Here is a 16,896-nt window from a genome sequence, read left to right as displayed (position 1 = left end):
CAGTTGTATCAAAATTGGTGAAACCCCTGGGGGTTTGAAATGTACACTATACCCCTAGATAAATTCCCTGAGGGGTGTAGTTTGCAAAATGGGGTCACTTGTGGGGGGTTTCCACTGTATTGGTGCTTGGGGGGTCTTGCTAATGCGACATAGCACCCACCAAAATTCCACCAGAATCTGAGCTGCAAAATCCAAAAATCACTCCTTCCCTTCTGAGTCCTGCCATGCACCCAACTGGTATTTTTTGGTCACATGTGAGGCATTGCCGTACTCGGGAGAAATTGGGGCACAGATTTTGGGGTGCTTTTTCTCCTTCATACCTTCTGAAAATGAAAAATTTTGAGCCAGAACTGCATTTTTGTGTAAAAAAATGTAATTTTTCATTTTCACTGCCCAGTTGTATCAAAATTGGTGAAACCCCTGGGGGTTTGAAATGTACACTATACCCATAGATGAATTCCCTGAGGGGTGTAGTTTGCAAAATGGGGTCACTTGTGGGGGGGTTCCACTGTATTGGTGCTTTGGGGGTCTTGCTAATGCGACATAGCACCCACCAACATTCCACCACCAAAAATCACTCCTTCCCTTCTGAGTCCTGCCATGCACCCAACTGGTATTTTTTGGTCACATGTGAGGCATTGCCGTACTCGGGAGAAATTGGGGCACAGATTTTGGGGTGCTTTGTCTCCTTCATTCCTTGTGAAAATGAAAAATTTTGAGCCAGAACTGCATTTTTGTGTAAAAAAATGTAATTTTTCATTTTCACTGCCCAGTTGTATCAAAATTGGTGAAACCCCTGGGGGTTTGAAATGTACACTATACCCCTAGATGAATTCCCTGAGGGGTGTAGTTTGCAAAATGGGGTCACTTGTGGGGGGGTTCCACTGTATTGGTGCTTGGGGGGTCTTGCTAATGCAACATAGCACCCACCAACATTCCACCAGAATCTGAGCTGCAAAATCCAAAAATCACTCCTTCCTTTCTGAGTCCTGCCATGCACCCAAATGGTATTTTTTGGTCACATATGAGGCATTGCCGTACTCGGGAGAAATTGGGGCACAGATTTTGGGGTGCTATTTCTCCTTCATACCTTCTGAAAATGAAAAATTTTGAGCCAGAACTGCATTTTTGTGTAAAAAAATGTAATTTTTCATTTTCACTCACCAGTTGTATCAAAATTGGTGAAACCCCTGGGGGTTTTAAATGTACACTATACCCCTAGATGAGTTCCCTGAGGGGTGTAGTTTGCAAAATGGGGTCACTTGTGGGGGGGTTCCACTGTATTGGTGCTTGGGGGGTCTTGCTAATGCGACATAGCACCCACCAAAATTCCACCAGAATCTGAGCTGCAAAATCCAAAAATCACTCCTTCCCTTCTGAGTCCTGCCATGCGCCCAAATGGTATTTTTTGGTCACATGTGAGGCATTGCCGTACTCGGGAGAAATTGGGGCACAGATTTTGGGGTGCTTTTTCTCCTTCATACCTTCTGAAAATGAAAAATTTTGAGCCAGAACTGCATTTTTGTGTAAAAAAATGTAATTTTTCATTTTCACTGCCCAGTTGTATCAAAATTGGTGAAACCCCTGGGGGTTTGAAATGTACACTATACCCCTAGATGAATTCCCTGAGGGGTGTAGTTTGCAAAATGGGGTCACTTGTGGGGGGGTTCCACTGTATTGGTGCTTTGGGGGTCTTGCTAATGCGACATAGCACCCACCAACATTCCACCACCAAAAATCACTCCTTCCCTTCTGAGTCCTGCCATGCACCCAACTGGTATTTTTTGGTCACATATGAGGCATTGCCATACTCGGGAGAAATTGGGGCACAGATTTTTGGGTGCTTTGTCTCCTTCATTCCTTGTGAAAATGAAAAATTTTGAGCCAGAACTGCATTTTTGTGTAAAAAAATGTAATTTTTCATTTTCACTGCCCAGTTGTATCAAAATTGGTGAAACCCCTGGGGGTTTGAAATATACACTATACCCCTAGATGAATTCCCTGAGGGGTGTAGTTTGCAAAATGGGGTCACTTGTGGGGGGGTTCCTAACTTTTAGCATCTTATGGTGCCTAGAAATCTACATGGTGCCTAAAAAATAATCTCATAAAAAGGAGGCTCCAAAATCAAGTAGGTGCTCCTTCTATTATGAAGCCTGTGGTTTGGTCAACGTGCACACTAGGGCCACATATAGGATATTTATGAAAACAAAAGAATTGGGGGAATCAATTTTTAGTCACATTTCTCTAGTAAAATGTACTGTGTTCCTTAGAAAAATGTATTAAAATTGCAAATCTGCAAAAAAAATGAAATTTTGAAATTTCACCTACACTTTGTTTTAATTCCTGTGAAACACCTAAAGGGTTAACAAACTTCCAAAATGCTGTTTTGAATACTGTGAGGGGTGCAGTTTTTGAAATGGTATCATTTATGGGGGTGTCTCACATACAAGTCCCTCAAAGTCACATCAGAACTGAACTGGTCCCTAAAAAAATCAGTGTTTTAAATTTTCTTGAAAATTTGAGAATTTGCTATTCATATTGTAAGCCTCCTAGTGTCCAAAAAAATGAAAAGGAAGTTGAAATAATGATGTCAACATAAAGTAGACATATGGTCTATGTTAGTTATTAACTATTTTGAGTGGTATGATTATTTGTCTCACAAGCAGAAAATTTAACATTTTGCAAATTGCTAAATTTTCCATTTTTTCACGACATTTTGGTATTTTTCACAAAAAAACACAGACTGTATCGACCCAAATTTACCACTAATTTAAGTACAATGTGTCACGAAAAAACAATCTCAAAATCACTGGGATAAGTAAAAGCAAAAAAAAGTTATCCCCACTTAAGTGAGACATGTCAGATTTGAAAAAAAGGGCTCTGTCAGGAACGCAAAAACTGGCTCTGTCAGGAAGGGGTTAAAGATCAAGTAAAAAAAACCTGAATTAAACTATTTTAATATCTTGTGTCTATCGACTCGTGATACTTAAGTGAGGTACGATCCCTTCTATCTAGGGAAATAATATATGGCCTCTCTAAGGGCCTTATTTTGGTTCATTCTTTCTGACAAAATCCTTCTTAGATGGGCAAAACCATGTGCACTGCAGGGGGGGGCAGATGTAACATGTGCAGAGAGAATTAGATTTGGGTGGGGTTTTACTTCAAAGTGAGATCTATATTGCAGTGTAAAAATAAAGCAGTCAGTATTTTCCCTGCACAGAAACAAAATTACTCACCCAAATCTAATTCTCTCTGCACATGTTACATCTGCCCCCCCCCCCCCCTGCAGTGCACATGGTTTTGTCCATCTAAGAAGGATTTTGTCAGAAAGAATGAACCAAAATAAGGCCCTAAATGAGGTCTCATTTTACTCATCATGTGCTAGCTACCCCCAGCATGTGGCCTAAATGTGCACAATTGGACTATATGTAAACACAAAAAAAAAAAAAAAAAACTGGGGGTGCCCGAGCTAGGACTCTTTTTTATGGTTCCCACCTCTTTAGTGCTCTTTTAACATTACTACTTTTAAATTCTAATAACCCATAATTAACTATTCAACCTCTCCCCATTTATAACTCTGTGGTTGACCGACCTATTCCAATGTCCCCATATAGCTTGGTACTTTATTGACGACCCCCGGGAGGCATAAACAAATTTCTCGTGTTCACTGGTCTGATTTACCAAATTAATCCAGTCTCCATGAAGCGGACCAAGGGGAGACATCCACCGACGGGCTACTATTACCTTTGCTAAGGCCGTTAGGCTCTTAGCCAGTTGCTTCAGCTCCCAGTTTACTACCCGCCCCTCCCATGTCCCCAAGACTAGATTTAATTTATTAAGGGCGACTCGTGGGAGACCTATCTGGGCTAGGGAATTTACTACTTCATCCCAAAACCTACTCACCGCTCGACAGCTCCACAACAAGTGGTCAAAAGTGGCCCCCCCCTCTCCGCACTTTGGACAATTATCCACCGCTGCCCCAGCATATTTTTCCATTTTTACCAGCGTTATATAGGTCCTATGTAGGATATTAAATTGGACCTGCTGTGTCCGCATCAAATTCGTAGCTTGCCGGGGGCCTGCCAGGGCCACCGTCCAGCTATTTTCCTCCAACTGGGGGATATCCTCCACCCACTTTGCCCGTAAAGCCCCAAGTTTATCGGCTTGGATAAATGAGTGCAGGAAGTGGTACAATTTGGCCAGACGTTTACCCTTTGCAAGTTGTTTAAGACATTTTTTACAGGGAGCCTCCTCCACCAACCAAGAAGTAACCTTCCCGGATTGGGTCATAGCAGTTCTTGCTTGTAGGTATCTAAAGAAAGATTCCTTCCGTATCCCAAACTCCGCTTGGAGCTGGGAAAATGACTTCAGAGCCCCATCTTGACACCATTGGCCTATTGTACTGATTCCATAGGTATTCCACACAGTCCCCCCTTGTTGTTCTCTAAGGGCTCGCATACCAGGCAGGGAGAGAATAGGGGTGTCAGGATCCAGACCAACTGATTTTGTGAGTCTGCAAGACCATCTCCAAACTTTAACGGCCTGGCAAACTATTGGAGGTAAATCCCTCCGAAGCCCCCAACAAATAATCTCTGGAGAGGGGTGTAGTCTGGGTCCACACCCTCCACAAGATCTCGCAGCTCTGGAGATTCTTCCCCCGGCCTAACCCATGTGCATATATGTACCATCTGTGCGGCCATGTAATATGTTTTAAAATCTGGAAGAGCCAGACCTCCTCTTTCTCTATCCCGACTCAAGATATCCATTCTGACCCTGGGCTGTTTATCCCTCCAGATGAAAGAAGAGACAATGCTCTTTATTTTCCTGAAGTACTCATCCTTAATAAAGACTGGGGAGTGTTGCGCTATATATAGAAACTTGGGCAGGATTGCCATCTTGACCAAATTGACACGACCTAATTGTGATAACTGGAGTTTGGACCAGCTTCGACATCTAGACTTTAGTTCTTTAATAAACGGGCTTAAATTCTCACATGTAAAATCTGATGAGTTCCTAGTGAACCAGATACCCAGGTACCTAAATTTTTCCACCCTGTTAAGTTTTACCTCGATCCCTTGGCCAAGCCTCCCTTCTTTACCCAACTGAATATAATTGGACTTGTCCCAATTCATTATAAGACCGGAGTATCCCCCGAACTCCTGAATAAGCTTCAAAACCCCAGGTAACTCACCAGGCACCTCTAGTCCCACCAGCAAATAGTCCCCATACAGCGCTACTAGATTTCTACTAGGGCCCCTTCCCCCCCCCTCTCTCCCCCCAAGGCTGTTCTCAACGCACACGCCAGGGGCTCCACCACCACTGCAAACAGCAAGGGGGATAGAGGACATCCCTGGCGAGTCCCTCTGGAGAGAGAGAAAGAGGGGGATGTAAACCCGTTAATTGTCAGTCTTGCCCTTGGTTTCTGGTAAAGAACTGAGACCCGTTTAATAAACCTCTCCCCAAACCCAAAGGCCTGGAGAACCCTCCAGAGGAACGGCCATTCGACCGAGTCGAATGCCTTGCTCGCGTCAAATGACGCGATCACTGCATCCGACCCCCTCAACTCAGCCCCCTGTAGGTAGGTATATGCTCTTCGTAAGTTAATCATAGTGGACTTCCCCACCATAAAGCCCGTTTGGTCGGGGTGGACCACCTGGTCTATTACTCTCTGGAGTCTAGTTGCTAATATTTTTGCATATATCTTAGCATCAGATGTTATTAAAGATATAGGCCTGTACGAATCGACACGGGTTGGGTCTTTGCCACTCTTGGGGATCATAATAATTGCTGACTCTGTCATTGACTGGGGTATACTATCCTCTACCTCCATATTCTGAAAAACCCTCAACAGCTGCGGGCCCAATTTGTTGATGTATTTTTGGTATACCTCGCCGGGGATCCCATCCAGGCCAGGGGCTTTACCCCCTGGAAAGGAGTTAATAGCAGCTGTCACTTCCTCCATTGTCAGGGGATCTTCCAGAATGTCCCTTGATGTAGGGAACAGTTTTGGAAGTTCCAACCCTGCCAAATAATCCCCAATTAGCACCTCACTGCATGTCAATTTAGATTTATACACATCTTCAAAGTGCTTAGAGAAAAGCTCGATTATCTCAGGGGTTTTAGTCACCACTGCACCTGAATCCGGCATGATCATAGGGATGATGTTGGACGGACTCTCCTGTTTCATTATATGAGCCCAAAATTTCCCAGTTCGGTCAGAATTGGCATACCACCTATGGGACCCCTGAGGCCAACCTCCGACAAGTAACCTCCTGAAGGTACTCTACCCATTCTTTTTGGGCGGCCTCCCATGTCAGCCTATCTATATCTGTCCTATTGGCCAAAAAGATATTTTCATAATGGACCATCCGCGCTTCGAGTTCGCTTGCCATCTTACGATTTGATAGCTTCAGATAGGCTATCCTCTTAATAAATACCCCACGCATGTATGCCTTGAAGGCATCCCACACAACAATATTTGGGGCGGACCCATTATTCTCTTCGAAAAATGTATCTATCCAGCCACCCATTTCACCCTGCTCCCCCATTTGTAGTAGCCAATATGCTTGCAATTTCCAGTATTTAAACCCTGTTTGGGGCACTAAGTCTATCTCCATGGTGACAGGGGAGTGGTCAGAGATCCCTCGCGCCCTATATTGTACATTTTTAATATTACTAAGGACCTTTTCAGATACAAGAATCAAATCTATCCTTGAGAACACTTTGTGGGAGGACGAATAACAGGAGAACTGCTGTAGGTCCGGGTTTCTCATTCGCCAGGGATCTTTCCACCCTATCTCCTCAATAAACTCCGAAAACTTATTCCCCACACTTATATTTTCTTTCTCCGACCTCCTCCATCTATCAACACGAGGCTGCAAGACCTTGTTAAAATCTCCCAAGCAGATTATCATATTGTCGGGGTATGAGGCTGCAAATTCCACCGCCAATCTCACTACATCATATGAGAACGGGGGTGGGACATACACTGTGAGGATGCAGAATCGTACGTGATCAATAGCACATTCCACAAATCTATATCTTCCCCCTGTATCGACCTTCACTACCCCTACTTCAAAAACCACTGCTTTCTTAACCAACATTGCCACCCCACGGGAGGAAGTAGAGAACGGAGCATGAAAACTGTGACCAATCCATGGCCGTTTTAACGAGCCCAGACGCTCAGCGGACAAATGGGTCTCTTGCAGGCATATAGGGGGAAATTTACTAAAGGAAATTTGTAAAAAATAGGTGTATTTGTATCCAGAAATACACTTATTTTTGACATTTACTATCCCGAAAATACGGAAATTCGTATTCGTATTGATAGAACATCAATACGAATACGAATTGCCGTATTTTTGGGATAGTAAATGTCAAAAATAAGTGTATTTCTGGATACAAATACACCTATTTTTAACAAATTTCCTTTAGTAAATTCCCCCCATAATGTCAGAATCCATACTCCTGCACGGTTTCATAACCAAAGCTCTTTTTATCCTGCAGTTCAGGCCTCTGACATTCCAAGTAACAAACTTAACCATTTATGCTAAACATAAAAGAAATATTAGGTTTTGCCTCTATCCCACACTCTTTGAAATAAGTACAGGGGGTGGGTCATGCCTACCACATATTCATGGCCCTTCGTATGCCAACTAGAAGGAGCTCTCAACTTGTTGCTGTGAACACACATAGACAAATACAAAAACATATAGACACAAATACACACTCCCCCCCTCCCTCCTCCCCCACCCTGTATAACCAAATCCCATGGCATACCTATAACCAATCCCCCCCGCCCTATGTAACCCTACCCTTCATGGTGATACTACTCCCAACTGTATCTTCAAGGGCAATTAACTAATGGCCACCAAAGAGGCCTACCCCCGCCCACCCCCATGCCCCCCCGCCACCTAGCAGATGTTCTCTAAGAAGGAGAAACAGAAAAAATTACCGCTTACTTCCCCCCACCATTATGTTAAAGTTTATCAATCACCCCGGCATGTTCAATAGGCTTATACCCAATAAGGTACCCAGCCGATATTACCATATAATAGAATTAGCAAGAGAAGACAACCACAAAAAAAAAAAAAAAAGCATTAGCAGTAAATAAATTCAAAAGCCACTGCTCTATCGCATAATCATCTCAATTAGCAGCGACTTGTTTCCTTCCGGGATATGTGGCATCCAGCCAGCTCGCTGCCTCTCCGGGAGTGAAAAAAAACTTTGTAGTCCCATCCGCCACAATTCTCAGCTTTGACGGATAGAGCATGGAATATTTTAGTTCCAACTCCCTGAGGCGCACTTTGACCTCCCTAAACCTGGCCCGGTCCTTCTGGACCTCTAGAGAGAAGTCCGGGAAGGCAGAGATCCTCCTTCCATTAAAGGCAAAGTCCACCTTATCCCTGGCCAGTCTTAACACACTGTCCCGATCCCTGAAATTTAAGAATTTGGCTATCAGTGTGCGGGATGGACCACCCGGAGGGGGAGCACGACCAGGAACACGATGAGCTCTTTCAATTACAAATTGGGCTGAGAAGGCCTTGTTGCCAAACATCTGTGTTAGCCAGTCCTCCAGAAATTTTTCCGGGGCATTGCCTTCTATCCGCTCCTCGAACCCAATGAATCGAATATTGTTCCGTCTAAGCCTTCCTTCCATGTCGGACATCTTGTAGTGGATATCGGTCATTTGACCATTCAAGGATTTAACCTGGGCTTGTAGAGGGCCTATTATATCTTCCACAGCCGCAATTCGGGTCTCTGCCTCTGTTAATCTCTCGCGTATTATTTGGGCATCATTCCTTAATAGTGTAATGTCGGACTGTACTTTGTTTATTTGTTCGAGGAGGCGTGTTTCACATGTATTTATTGCCTCAAGGACTTGTTGCAACGTTACCTCCGGGGGAGGCGGATTTTTATTCTCCTTGGTCTGAGTGGATAAAGGGGTACTTGTCTGGGAGCTACTGCCCGCTTGGGACCTGGCGTATTTCTCCAGTCTAGCCGCGGCCGTGTTCTGGCCTGTTTTGCCCATGCTTGTAGCCACTTGTGCAACCTCTACTGGACAGGGAGATCAATAGGTTCACCGGCCCTATGTGTCGCATACAAGCCCCACTCGGCCTTAATTGTGATTACTCTCAGCCTTTTCTCAGAGCCCCCTATGCAGGTGTTTCACAGATTTATAGTATATCCTCCACGTCCAGGCCCGTCTCACACCCGGGTCCTGTCTATGTTTCACAATATGACCCCCGCCTTGTCGCTTATCACCAGCCCTGGCTTTGGCTGGATGTATACCAGGGTGCCACAGTCCAGACCCAATATTCAGGCCTACTGTTCTGGGCACTAAAGTACCCCCTCTGTTTTGTATAGACCGAACAGGTTGTTTGAGCAAAATACAAATTTTTTATTTTTTTTTATTTTTTTACCCCTTGGCTGGGATGGAGTGCAAAAGTTCAGAAACGGGCCTTGCCCAGCTGGACTCACCCACCGACCTCAGGGCTAGCTGTGTCCCGCAGGCTGTTCACCAATGTCCCCGGTCAGGCCCCCTCTTGAATCTTGTTGCCGGCTTGCAGCTTGGCTTGAGAAAGATGAAGGTCTTATGGCCTGTTGCCAAGTCCGTCTCTCACACGGATCCTAGCCAAGAATGCAGCTGCTGGAAGCCGACGTTATGCTAGTAGCCCAGCCGGCATATGCCAGGTACCGCCTCCTCCACGGCTGGCCGTCGCTCCTGCTCAGCCTAGCGGGAGCTCCACTCCCCGTATGTATATCGGCGCTGGGGTGCCCTGACAGCGGCCGCTCTCACCCGCCGCACGCAGGGACCGAGCACCGGCGTCTCTCCGAGGTCACAGCTTCCGACCAGGCACTTCTGGAGACACTCCGGAGAAGGACCCCTAGAGCTGTGCCACCTCCACCAGGTACAGACAGGTTACACCAGGCCAGTTCACAGCACGCTTAGAATCGCCAGCAGAGGGTTGTTTAGGAACATATCATGCCGTGGAAACTTGTTTGCACGCGGGGGATTATTCCATCGGCATCGGTGGCGGCGTGCACGGGGGAGTTTGGACGCACATCCTCACTCACGTCCTGCCGTGGCCACACCCCCGCCAATCTCTTATATTCTTACCGTGACTGTAGCACGGCATAATGCGAGTATCATGAAGTTTAAGGGCAGGGTCAGTGCTGACTATGGGCCAGGCATTCTTGGTTATCCTCTGAATGGTAGAACTCTTAGCATTAAATGGTAGAACTCTTAGCATTAAAGTTAATCACTTTAATGCTAAGAGTTCTACCATTCAGAGGATAACCAAGAATGCCTGGCCCATAGTCAGCACTGACCCTGTCTTTAAACTTTATGATACTCGCATTATGCCGTGCTACAGTCGCGGTAAGAATATACGAGATTGGGTGATGAAGACTGATATATCAGGCATGCGACAATCCGATTCTGAGCAAAACACTTTTCTCAAATTGCGAGTTGGATGCTTCAGATGTCTTAATTGCATAGTGTGTAGATCCATGAACACTGGCAGTGATTTCCCACATCCCCACACGGGCGCACGTATCCCTATCAAACATCGTGTCACATGTACCACCAAATTTATTATATATATGATTACGTGCCCGTGTGGGTTATGTTATGTGGGAAAAACTGACCGGACACTACGAGAGAGAATTGCCGGGCATAAATCTATTTTGCGGGCAGCGCTTACCAGCGGCTCGAGTGACCAACCCGTGGCCCGACATTGGGTCACGATGAGACATACTCTGGCCATGTTGAAATACACTATCATTGATCATGAACCATCAACCCTGCGGGGAGGTCATAGATCGTTGCGCCTGCTCCGCAGGGAAGCCCGTTGGATTCATGCCCTTGGCACCTCGCGGTCTAACTGAGACCGCAGGGCTACACTGTTTCTTGTGAGCTCAGTTTAGCCGACACACATACTCTTTGTGTGTCTTTCTGGACACCTTTCAGGTTAGCGGTTTGGATTCACGCTGATTTGTAGCCATTCATTCTATTATGTTTATTGCAACTGTTGCATTGTATAAGATTACTATCTATATTGTATCTACATTGTATTTTTCGTGGAGTTGTTTGTTTTTAATTTATAACATTTATGTATGTATGTATTGTCGTTTTTTGCACTATGTATAGATGGTTGCCATGACCACCAGCGCCCCTTGATTGCGTCATGATTAGATGCGTCAATCTGGAGCTGTTGGCGGGTAACCACACGTGATGTGGTGATGTCTTTATAAGGTGTGTTTAAAGTTTTGTACACTTATCCTGATGACGATGTTTTAATAACATTGAAAACGTTTGATCAAGAAAACTACCTGCGTTCTTCATTATTTATGACTCCGAGTGCCGCTACTCGGAGTCATAAATAATTGAATAATTGAATATAGCGGAACGAAAAAATTTAAATTGAGAAATTCAACATCGGCTAGTGTGAAAATGTTGTGACTTGACCTGAATAACAAACGTGCAGAAGCATTTTAATCTGAGTCAACATCTTCTATTCTGGCAAGAGGCCTAAAGTTTCACTTTTTAGGTGAAAATAAAGAAAACTATGAAGATGCTCTGATCTAGTTAAAATTGTGTCAGCATGACTACATCTCCCAGGATGCACAGCATGCATTTACAACCCTTTTGATATTTTTCTCTTAATGTGTGGCCGTGGTGGCTGCATTCCCTGTTTTACCCATAATGCTGGCCGAATGAGCAGAATGTACAGAAAAATTAATACGTAAGTTTATTAACCTTCAAATGCTTTTGCCAAGTCTGTGACCACAAAGATTTTCCCCACGAGACAGTATGTTAAAGCAGGAAATCCAAGAATAATATCTACCGACTTATCTGACAACTGTTTCAGTGGTGAAAAAAGCCTTGCATCGCCACAGACACAGTCCAAAATGGGCACTGGCCAATATTACAAAAACCCACAGAGCACAGTCACTAGCCTGTAGCCCGAACTCAACCATGGATGTTATTAATATTATAAACATCCCCTAGAAGTCAGAATTGGAGCACAAGTGTCAGAATATATATGAAAACTCGCTCTAAGGCAGGCATGTCCAACGTTGGCCCTCCAGATGTTTTGAAACTACACATCCCAGCATGCTTTGCAATAGTTTTAGCATTCTCTAATAGCAAAACTGTGGCAAAGCATGCTGGGATGTGTAGTTTCACAACATCTGGAGGGCCAACATTGGACATGCCTGCTCTAAGGCTTTCACGTTTGGAGCAAAAAACAAAAAAAACACAGTATGCAAAGACTTGCCCCGCAGCTTTCAAGGTCTTGCAAATCAATGAAGAAAAGCCGCAAAGAAGTAGCGCTTAAGCTACAATCAATTCAATGAATCAGGAACACCAAATCATAAATCAAAACCTTTATATCTTTAAAATGTAATATTGCCACCTAATACATAATTGATGAACATACACAACAAATTACACGAATAATTAAAAATATGGTCATAAACCTCACTCACAGGATGGATGTTGGAGCAAGAGTAACTTAAGGCTCTATAGTAGATAGTCAAGTTTTTTTAAGGTAAGTGCACTTTACCAATATTGCTGCTGATGATTAGTGGAGGGGGTCCTGGAAACTAGTCACAGGTCCTCTCTATTTTTATCCCAATCCGGTGCCGCTGGAGGATTCTGTGGGGTATATATGGGCCCTCGGATGGTAAAGGGGTCAGAATCAAGGTCACAGGTCCTCTAGTTGAGCGGTATCCCAATCCTGTGCTGCTGGAGAAATCTGGGGGTGTGGCAACCCTCAGGTGATGCCATAAACTCTCTTTGGTGGTGCGGTGCCCCTAATATATGCTAAGGGTAGGCCGATTGGTGTGAGGGTGGAATTGTCCACTTTTAGATGACTCTGGGTGGGTATATTCACCTGGGGGTATCCACAATGGGTCCTGCTGGATATTACCCAACATTTGTAGAACTGGTGGAAATGGAGTAGAGACAGCTGTTGGTGAGTTCCAATCCAATCCTGGAGACTGTGAGGTAACAGTCTAAATAGCACCCATGATGTGCCACTGATGGGTCCGATTCCTACTCTTCTGATGTCCCGCCGTTGCGACCACAGGGTCCAGGTCTGATGCGCATGGGAACCCACAACAGACCCGACGGCATGTTAGGGACAGCCAATTTGTTCCGATTGAACAGCCCGATTTGTCGGAATCGGCCCAAATTGGCTCAGTGTATGGACACCTGAAAGAGGTGTACAATGTTTGGAGGATGACACAAGCATTACGTCATCAATGGCAAGGTCGAAATGAGATTTTCAGGTTTATTTTGTTCCGAATGTCGACATGGCTGGCTGCATTTGGCACAATATTCTACTCTCCCTCCACGCCCTAGTAGATGGTAGGGCATGAAATACCGGCTGTTGGCTCAAAAAATAACTAGGAAAAACTCATGTCAACCTTTTGTCTGTAGACCTTGGCATTGTCTACCTAATGCTTGTGTCGACTTTCCAACCCTGTCAACCTTAGCAATGTCAATCTATTTCAGGTGGTCGACCTAATGAATGTATCCCAAGCAACTAACCTAGAGAGCTTGAACAGTAATGCATGTGTCCTAGTACCTTTTTAAATGTAAGCATAAAGCATAGAGTAGAAGACCCTAAATGCATGTAAACTCTGCTAAGGTAACTAATGCTGGGTATACATTGTGCAAATAATGCTGCAGATAGAATCCACTGAGCGATTTTCACATCAGTGCTTACCTTGTGCATACTGAGGTATTTAAGTTTGGTATGTGCTTTCTTCAAGGGGATTGGGAGGTCTGGAATCATAATTTTAAGGCATCTCGATTGGACCATTGCAGGTGATCTTACCGCGTATCAACCTGATAATTGCACAGCTAATTAGTCTTAAGTGCATGCTGAGAGTCTGTCCATATCAATAATTGATTAAATGATATAGGATCAGATTTCCGATGATACTAGTGAAAGTGAATATACTGGATATCATTTTTCCATGCCCTGATAATATTTTATCGGTACTCTTTACTTAGAAGGGCGCCCATCATGGCCATCTCGGGCATTGAATGCACTAAAAAATCGGGTGCGATGCGACCGACGAGATGCCCGAGATTTCCCATAGGGAACAATGTTAAATGTCTCAATTGACCCGATTTTCCTGTTCAATGCCTCAATTGACCCAATTTTTCCATAGGAAACAATGTTAAATGGGCCACAGAGGCCAAATAGGCACCCTGAAGTGTATAAAAGCCACCCGAATTGTTAACACCACCCCACGATCAACGTCAACCCGAAGCGTGGCGAGCGCAGCGAGCCCGCGTCCTACGACCTTTTCATACCCCCACTATCCACGTCGGCGTGGAGTTGAGAATAGAAAGTGTGGCGAGCCACCGAGCCCGAAGCGTGGCGAGCGCAGCGCGCCCCGCGAGGGGACGCGGATACCTTCACAGGTATCCGCGTCCCCTCGCGGGCTTCACAGCTGTCCGCGTCCCCTCGCGGGGCTCGCTGCGCTCGCCACGCTTCGGGCTCGGTGGCTCGCTGCGCTCGCCACACTTTCTATTCTCAACTCCACGCCGATGTGGATAGTGGGGGTATGAAAAGGTCGTAGGACACGTACCGCCGCCCCTTGCTCTACACGGGTGTGGTATATTTGCCCGACAGTCGGGATTCCGACAGTCATTACTCAGACATCGGAATCCCGACTGCACAGCGGGGGGAGCACAATGAAGCCCCTTGCGGGCTCACTGCGCTTGCCACCTATTTTATTCTCCCTCTATGGGGGTCATGGACCCCCCTGAGGGAGCAGTCGGGATTCCGACGTCGCAGTTATGACTGTCGGAATCCCGACTGTCGGGGAGCCGTCCGGCACCCCCTCTACACACTGCAAAGCTGCCAGGACACTGAAGCTGCATTTCTGCCAGAAAGGGCTCACTGTTTGCTAGATGCAGGGGCCATGGGGCACTTTAAGCTTTCTATGCATTAACACCCCATTCTGTCTATGTAACCAAAAAATGATATTTCTGAAATGTAGCGTCTTAAAAATAAACACACATGAGTGTAAAGTTTCCTTATTATAGCTGCCATCTCTTCTCAGTTGTTTCCTATGGCTTTCTTGGTTAACCCCACTATATGAAAAATACTATGCCTCAGCTTGTTTTCCTTATCAATAAGCTTTATACTTGCAATATTTCAGGACTAAGTAAAAACAGGGGGATGCAGTTTAAATCCCGGCGGTCGGGATCCCGGTGTTCAGAATCCCGTCGCTGGAATCCAGACCGCCGAAATCCCGACACTTTCTCCCTCCAGGGGTGTCCACGACACCCCTGGAGGGAGAATAAATTAGCGTGCCGAGCGTAGCGAGGCACCGGGCCCGCTGCGTGGACCGCCGGGATTTCATACTGAATCCAAAACAGGAACGCCGGATAGACTCCATTCTTCAAACTGTTTCATTCAGGAGCTTGTAGTGTCCTGGTCGGGAGGTGTACCTGTCGCAGGTACCCACCAAACGGGACACTTCCTGGACAGGCTCCCTTCAGACTAGACGTTACAAGCTACGGAATGACACAATTCAATGACTAGTGCCTGTCTCGCCTGGCGTTCCAGGGTCTGGTTCCGGTTTTCACCCAATCCCCAAGATTTCTGTGGCTATGCTGGCCACATGACCATAGCATTGCCCAGAGGGTAAATGCCCTGATATGCATGTTTGTCACTGTTAAGTCATGATGCCCTTGTATAATTGTAGGTGTTTGTTTTTTTTATCCCTGCCATTGATCTTTATTTGGTAGTCCTGGTCTCATGTGGTATTTGGGAATTTGGAGCAGAATTCTGAGATGTTTAGTTACTTGTCTGTTGCCTATAAGTCATCAGTTTTAGGGTGACAGGATGTTATTTCATTGCATGTCGTCTTACATGCTAAGCAGGCCAATCTTTCCAAGTTTTAAACATATATATATATATATATATATATATATATATATATATATGTGTGTGTGTGTGTTATTAGTAATTTCATGTAAGAAATTTTTTTAAATTAATATGACCAGGACAATTTGCAATAACCTCTGACCTTATATGTAACCTTAACTTACTGTCTTTAGAAGTGGAAGATGAATTCTACGTATTGAGCAGTGAAAAAGCTACAAGTTTGGATGACTTGCAACGCTATCAAGATTGTTTGTTAAGCGGAGAGCCTATAAGGGTGACTCTTGATAGGCAACCACGGATTTTTTCACCCACGCTTCAGGCTTCAATATTTGACCTACCTGATGACTTCTATAACTTGACAGCAGAGGAAATTAAAAGGGAACAGCAACTAAGGTAACAGCCTTCTGTGTGTTAAATAACCAACCTTGGATGAATGATGGCAACTGCCTAATTTTTTAAACTTACCTCCTAGCCCATATAGGCATACATTCTGCAGTCTACATAGACATTCTGTAAACTACAACATCAATAAAGTAAAATGATAATTTTTTTTATGTACTGTATTAATAGATCCATAAGGCCTCCCATGGGAAGGGAATTTCACATGCTGGGGAAACCATCAGACACATGCCTACCCGAGCAGATATACAGTATATGTATAATATATACATGTTGGGCTCCCGCATCGTATATATAGATAGAGATACCCTCAAAACTTCAGGGAAAAAGAGACATGACAAAACCATGACGTGGGTTAACCATTACAATATAGCGAGCGAAGGTATCCGTAGTATCAGTAAACAACTTTGGCCAGTAGTCAGTTCCGATCCTGAGTTACAACTTCACGACACAAGACTCATGCCCTGTTACAGTAGGGGTAAGAACATTCGTGATTGGACAAAAAACAATCTGTTCAAGGTAATTTTTTACACAGTCATAATGGCTGCTACCGGTGCATTAATTGTGCCGTTTGTAGATC

The 16,896-nt window shown here is 44.8% G+C and overlaps 1 protein-coding gene across 2 annotated transcripts in view; it reads left to right on the top strand.

Moving 5' to 3' along the window:
• The window catches only part of UBXN6 (UBX domain protein 6), a 237,888-nt gene that overhangs the window by 142,724 nt on the left and 78,268 nt on the right, over positions 1 to 16,896 (top strand). For both annotated transcript variants that reach the window (XM_083179278.1, XM_083179277.1), the window contains one exon: positions 16,091 to 16,310. In XM_083179278.1, the coding sequence (XP_083035404.1) occupies positions 16,091 to 16,310 (220 nt within the window). The remainder of the gene's footprint in view (positions 1 to 16,090; positions 16,311 to 16,896) is intronic.

This window comes from Crinia signifera, chromosome 1, assembly GCF_055691185.1.
Source record: "Crinia signifera chromosome 1, ASM5569118v1, whole genome shotgun sequence".
Taxonomy (NCBI): domain Eukaryota; kingdom Metazoa; phylum Chordata; class Amphibia; order Anura; family Myobatrachidae; genus Crinia; species Crinia signifera.
Note: the sequence above shows the minus strand (reverse complement) of the source record. Positions and strands in the feature narration are given on the sequence as shown.